The 7,021-nt window shown below is 41.3% G+C and overlaps 1 protein-coding gene across 1 annotated transcript; it reads left to right on the top strand.

Moving 5' to 3' along the window:
- Nucleotides 1–210: 210 nt before the first annotated feature.
- LOC108977887 lies at nucleotides 211–3,441 on the top strand. The gene is made up of 3 exons (XM_018947852.1): nucleotides 211–767; nucleotides 1,712–2,407; nucleotides 2,579–3,441. Exons 1-3 carry the CDS (start codon nucleotides 605–607, stop codon nucleotides 3,076–3,078), a joined length of 1,359 nt encoding a protein of 452 aa, XP_018803397.1. The 5' UTR covers nucleotides 211–604; the 3' UTR covers nucleotides 3,079–3,441.
- The last annotated feature ends 3,580 nt before the right edge of the window (nucleotides 3,442–7,021 follow it).

The following is a 7,021-nucleotide window of genomic DNA, read 5'->3' as shown; positions in this document are numbered from 1 at the left end:
TGCTTTTGTGCTCAGTACCAATGCTGTTGCTGTTACCATTGTTGTTGTTGTTGTTGTTGYKGCGTTTTGTTTTTRCTGCTGTTATTRTTGTTGTTGTTGTTATTGCATTTGAGACGCTTTTGTACGATGTCTGTTGTCGATGTTCTCTATTTTCCCCAATCGCGAAGTGCCTTTTCGCATTTATATTCGTACTATATTCTCGCGCGCTCTCTGCATTCAGTTATTCGCCGATAATTGATGTCAAAGGACGCGTTACGGCGTCGGTCATACGGCGCGTATAATTAACAAGGATTTCGATAACGAACAATTTGTTGTTAATTTAGTTCCGGGTTTAGTGCGTTTTCGATTTGACTTCCGCTTCAAGTGCTGCCACATTTATTTGTTTGCGGTTTTTTTGCGACTTTCGTATGTTTGCGCCAACATTATTTGTTTAACTGCCGGTTTAAGCGCTAAATTGTTGCTCCCTCTACCTTTGTACAACAAATAATATAAACAACACACACAWACACATAYAAAKAAAGTATAGTACGCGTGCGCGCGCTCTTCGCTACAACGCCCTGCTTAACAGCGTCGTTCACTTTGGGAGTAGTAATTTACCGTTGCAATGCCAAAAGAAGATCCATTCGTGAATCGCGCCCAACTGTTGAAGGCTATCAAAAAGTATCCRGAGATATGGGACTCAAATAATAAACTGCACATGTGCCGCAGCGTCACAGCGCCCATGTGGAACGAGATAGCCGAACAGTTTGGTGGGCATGTGCCAACAGGTGAGACAGAGACAAGAGCATATATATATTCTTTATGGAAATGTAATCGATATTTTTTACGAATTAAGCATATGACATGTTAAGTTCTWAGTTAAGTTACGGTTAAGTCAAAATTCTAGTTTGAGCTACAGTTAAAGGTTAGGTTGATAAATAAGTCGCATAAGTCAGTATGAATCGGTCAGTCTGTATGACAGCTATATGCTAAAGTGGTTGGATCTGAAAATTTCCTCGGAGATTATGGCATATCTGGGTTAATAATCAGTGCCAAATTTCGTGAAGATATCTCTTCAAATAAACAAAGTTTTCTTTATAAGGATTTTAGTGAGATCGGTCAGTCTTTATGGCAGCTATATGCTATATTAGTTCGATCTGAACTATTATACGGAGATTATACCGTTATTTTATATATAAATCCAATGCCAAAATTTGTGAAGATATTTTGACAAATAATAGAGTTTTCCTTACAAAGCTTTGAGTTGGATCGGTCTTTTCCTATAGATATATATGGCAGATATATGCTATAGTTGTCCGATATCGGCGGTTAAAAAAAAAATAAGCAGCTTTTTGATGAGAAAAGAACGTGTGCCAAATTTCAAGTCGATATCTCAAAAATTGTGGACTAGTTCGAGTATAAAGAGACGGGCTGACATACGGAGATCACTTCTCAACCATACTTTGTAGGGTCTTGGATGTTTCCACGTTTCGTTTTAGATGTTCGAAATATCGCGACAACCTTAAGAGCAGAGTATAAAACGGTTAAAATTTAGTTTAATGTAAAACGATGCTAGAAAAGGGTCCAAAGGCACTTCAAGCTCCAAAATTATAACAGAAAATATCGCATGAAAACTAGCGATATTTTATTTGCTTAAAAGAGATAGAATTTATAATGAATACCAATAGAAACCCTCGCTTAACATATGTATACCCACATTGCATGCACACAGTAAAACTCCAGTCCATCTGGAGTCAGATGAAGTACCACTACCACAACTTGGTACATCGACAAATCTTGCATAAGGAACGCTTCACYACCAAATGGGAGCACTTCGAACCGATGTCTTTCATGTACAACATCACWGTGGCGAAGATAGTTGGAGCCGCTGGCGCCAATGATGGCAATCAAACACAGCATTTGCAGTCACCCACAACCGCATCACTGCCCACGCCACCGCCGACACCAACCACACCGCAAACGCAGGGACGTGGACGACCCAGCGGCAGTTTTACATGGCTACCGGCGCAGCAACAACAACAACTACAACAGCAGCTRGTGCAAACACCATTGTCCACACAAATGCACGAACAATTGACACCGGGTGGCATGCCGCAACCGCTACTTACATCGACGCCCCTACCGACACAGACTGAGGTGAGCGTTGAGACAAGTCCATTTATTGGTTTCACTGGACTCGTGCCACCGGCAGCCATAACGGTGGAAGCTACAACGACACCAATGCGCAAGCCGGGACGTCCAGGTTCAATGAATAATAGCATGCGCGGACGCATCATCGACGTGATCAAGGCACATCCGCCTTTGTGGGTTGGACGTCAACAGGAAGCTGTGCCAGGCCAACGCAAGGCCCAAAATCGTACATCGGCTGTGTGGAAGGAGGTTGCCGCGGAGCTGGGCTTGACTGCAAGTAAGTAACGAGCTGACATGACATATAACTAACTAGTGGAGTATAAAGTCTTAGCCTGAGAAAATAAGCCGTAAACTGTAGAATAGACTAATAGTGTTACTATTTTTTTTTTTTTGTTTTTCTATTTTTTCTTTCTTCCAATTTTTCCATTACCCTCTCTCTGTCTGTCAGGTCTTGTCCAAACTCGCTGGTCCATAATAAAACAGCGCTACGTAGATGAACTGCAAAAAGAGCGGCGCGCTCACTTCACTCAACAGGCCTTTCACTCCACCTGGGAGCACTTCGAACGCATGGACTTCATGCGCGACATACTCATCAAGAAGGTAGACGAGCGCGAGCAAACGCGCGAGCAGATACAGGAAATCGTTAGTGAGCATCAACAATTGCAATCGGCCGCTGCACAGCATATGCGTTATATGCGGCTGGGCATGCCGCCACCGATGAGCATGTTGGGTCCCCCATCGGGTGTGTACGAGGACGGCAGCGTTGTTGGCATGGTGCCATTGCATCAAACCGGTGGCGTAGTGAGTGGTGTTGGTGGCGTCGCCGGCGCTGTGGGTATGGGACGTCGTCTGGGTGCTGGCGGACGTGTGAAGACCGAAAGCGACTTGGAATGGGATCCGTTTGAGATGATTTTRCATGTGCACGGCACTGAACCGGCGGCTAATTGAGCGGAAATGGCCGAGTGAAATGAAAATTAATTGTAGAAAAGTTGAGTTAATTGAGTAAGTAGTGTCCAATGATAATATTAGAGCGCAGTACTGCATATGCGAAGACTGGTTTGAGACGCAGTCTGGGTGCTATAGCAGCTTTAGGGTATAAGACARAGCAAACATAATCGTCTAAATCAAATAAATCGACTGATTACGCCATACTAAGGCATTTCTATACTATRTGAGAATCCTAAGAAATGTCGTAGCAACATGTGTATTTGTGTCTGAGCCACTTTGCAAGATTTTGCAGTCAAAGCAAATGTAAAGAACTAAAAAAAATGGTGATTCAATCAACCAAATTGTTTATCACTTACCGTATTAAGTAACCTTCTAAAGGCAATGCTAGTAGAGGCAAGACTGAGTTGWTGCAACTATTCGAAGCAGGCAAACGTCACTAAAATATATGACGCTTGAGTATAAAGAAATACACTGCAAAAAAAAAAAGAAAAATAAAACAGTAATACATAAGAAATTGAGAAGCGTACTGACATTTTGCTGATTTGATATTTTCTTATATATGTATGTATGTATAATCTGAGAAATTATATGTTTACGCGTAGTTTTTAAAATTTGTACACATTTACTTAGCGAAGCTAGAACTAAACTAAATTGTACTACGTAAAATTATAACTATATTCTACACTATATATTTTGAAAGGTTATGTTTTGTAARAATTTAAATATATGTCACTGCATAGATATTAAATAAATTTACCGACGAATAAATTTAAAAGAGATGGTGGTGTGTTTCTATTTGACCTAAATGCAGTATTGCTTCTTGAAGCATAGCCAGCCATAGGTAAGGTTACAGTGGCTGTCACGCCACAGAAAAACCAAAAAGGTTTATTGTAATGCCAGCTAGAGGCTGAAGCTTCCGTCAAGGGTTTCGTTCGAAGTTTAATAATATCTAATTCTGTTAATTCATCCATTCCCTTGAACTGTGAAGCTCCTGATATCTAAACGGAGTTCTATATAAGAGTTTAGGCATAAGCAGAGCAGGYATTTCAGCGTCTCTCTCGTACCTACTTCCCTGCCAGTAAGTTATGACATCTGCATATCCCTAAGGCATTTCCTTTCACCCAGATCCGTTTGTGTATTATTTTTAACGACTTGCGTGTTTCCTGAACTGGTTCGGTAGTCAAGCGGTTGGAAATCTTAACGGCAATTTGGTTTTGCGTAGTCTGAAACCGAGCATATATGTATATAGCCACTATATCTAACGCCTCCCTGCTCCTAAAGACATTCTCTGATGCAATGCGATCTGAGATTATTGATTTAGTGTGCCATTTGGCTATCGGCGTATATATTGAGGTTCCTTACATCGTTTCCTGCGTTTTTGCYCGCTATCCATAAGCCTTGTATATTGGYCTCATATACCAACAACCGKCCTGTAGTCTTTTCGAGAACGCGTAAGTAGAAAGTTTGTATGTTTTCCTTTTTCTTCCTTGCACAAGATCTCGGCGAACCTCTAGGGCACTCCATCTCACTCTGATCTGTTTTTATCTATATATTAGCGCTACAATAAGCTCTACCACCGACTGTGGCCCACATGGAGAGACACTGCCCGTTCCCATTTACCCRGCGCGTCCAATTTTACTCTATTGATTTATTAATAATTAAAATTGTCCTCCTTTACCTAAACTTTCTTTTCTTCGTAGATACTCAACCTCGTTTTCAAAGCATCTCAAGTAGCAACAAAGCCAAACACAAAGGATGAAAGAGCCACTACAAAAAATGGCTTTAACAACATCATAAATAACAAAAGGTGACCAACAATACAGCAAGCAATACAACAACAACAGCGCAACTAGTGATCTACACCARAACTTGCTTCGCGGTTGCTACAAATATACCAGCTATATATGTATGTGATGCGCGCGACGAGCTGACTGTATGCCCGCGTAGCTGCGTGGCACCTCACAGTTGGTTTTGCAMACGTTTTCCCTTCAATCAACCAATCAGCGAACACACACCTTTGCCACTATATTTCAGCGCACTTTTACCACTTTCTTGGCCTTTTGTTAGTGACTTCAGTGTCTGCTTGGAAACCGTCCGCCGACTTACCCCACTGTCAGCGTTAGCGTACCGTCTTTCAACCAAAAGCATTGAATTTACACCGCTGCGACTTTTTCGCGTCTTACAGATACCCCGTCAGCGTTTGCGACAGCGTTGTGACAGCAAAGTGTTGTACCTTTTAGTTTGTATCTTCAATAAATGCAACGTAACTGCAGGCTTTTGTGTAGACATCAAGTAGCTTTAATGACAACTACAACAAAGCTGTCTTTCTTTCAAAAAGCTACACCGTTGGTAAGTTCCCAGTAAACAGTGTTGGCGATCCATATAACCAAGTTTAATTAGAGGAATAAATTTCAAACTAAGTAGTTAGCAAAGCGCTCAAATAGTCTTGCCTCAGGAAGGAATATATTTRTACMTTTTAGAMAATAAATCCATTTATATCCTAMCCATTTWTGTCAGCTGTTTCGTCMAAAARGAAMCAAAGCRKTCATAATARCACAAAGACAGGTTATCCGATACAYGTTGGAGAGTATTGGAACGCTTGGCCCGATTTTTAGTATGCTACAGTTAGTAAGATCGAACAAACTATTTGTGGCTTTATAGGGTTTGCTAGATGGAAGGTAGTCAGTAGTGTCTCAACATATTAAGTTCTTAAGAGAAGACACTTCACTCGCCCACTTTTTAAAGCAGTTCAAGATTACCATCRGCAGTAAGAGCTGACTGGAACGATTCTACGCTTAATATACTACTGAGGGATAGCACACTCCAAAATATTATTTTCCGAGCATATTTCAAGCGCAGGTCTTTTTTATAATGCAGTGTGAGGAAATAAATCTTCAAGGTAACCAACATATAAGTTATCCGTACTTAATGAGAGTGAAGCGGCCTGTGACATCTAATACGTACTGGTGCAAGAGTTCATAGCACGGCTGAACAACCTATGAGTTGCAATCCTGTACAATTTATCTGGGTAGCGGAGCATAAAGGGGTASCCAGCTATGAACTAGCGGACGAACTGGCCGGCACTGTTGCTGCCTATAGGATGGTGGGACCAGGACACGGCATTGTGGCGTAGGCCAATACCATAAGACAGCCTTGCTCAGCGCGGAGTATAGAGAAGACAGAGAAAGATRTTGGCAGCAAGCAACAGATATGCGCCATGCAAAGTCACTAATGCGGGGTTACAACTTCACAAGATTTAAAAAGTATATAAAACCTGTTAAGAGACAAATTCGGTCTACTGGTCGAATTCTATACTGGTCAAAGCAGGCACAAGAAGCATCTGTTCAACAACGACAAAGTCTCTTGTGCAAACTGCCGGTTTTGCGGATAGAAAACTCCGGTGTATCTGATGCTGGTTGCACAGGAATCTGCAGATGCATGTTTAAAGTCCTTGGGTCTATATAATTGACTAGAGATCACATCACTTCAAGTTCATGGAGTTCATTACAGTGCTGGTCCTTTGATAGCGCATGTGATGTAGGGGAAGGCATAATAGACCTTAGGTCGCGTTGCAAACCTTAATAAAATTTTATTTTAGGTCGAGCGAGAAAATTTGTATCCATATGATTCGAGCTCAGACCTGAAAGCACGTTACTCAGGTGATACTTGGAGATACTGCGAAGAATCTTACAGCTTTAAAAACGTTCGAAAACCGATTTTTATTTTCTTTTAAGCAACTCTACGATCTCTAGCTCTACATAGAAGTCTCTTATAGCACAAAAGAGGCACGTAGACCAATATGATCTTATGTTGGGGAAATCCGCGACCTAACATTTACATAGTTCACGTTTCTACTGGGTTACCATGTACTCTTTGTACCTTTCCTTTGGCATTTTCAGTTATTGTAAGTAGTTGTTGTTGTTCCTGTTCTTTTGGCATACAA

Source organism: Bactrocera latifrons, unplaced genomic scaffold (assembly GCF_001853355.1).
Source record: "Bactrocera latifrons isolate USDA-ARS-PBARC rearing strain unplaced genomic scaffold, ASM185335v1 scaffold_967, whole genome shotgun sequence".
NCBI lineage: Eukaryota > Metazoa > Arthropoda > Insecta > Diptera > Tephritidae > Bactrocera > Bactrocera latifrons.
The sequence above is the reverse complement of the archived record's forward strand: the minus strand, read 5'-3'. Positions and strand labels throughout refer to the sequence as shown.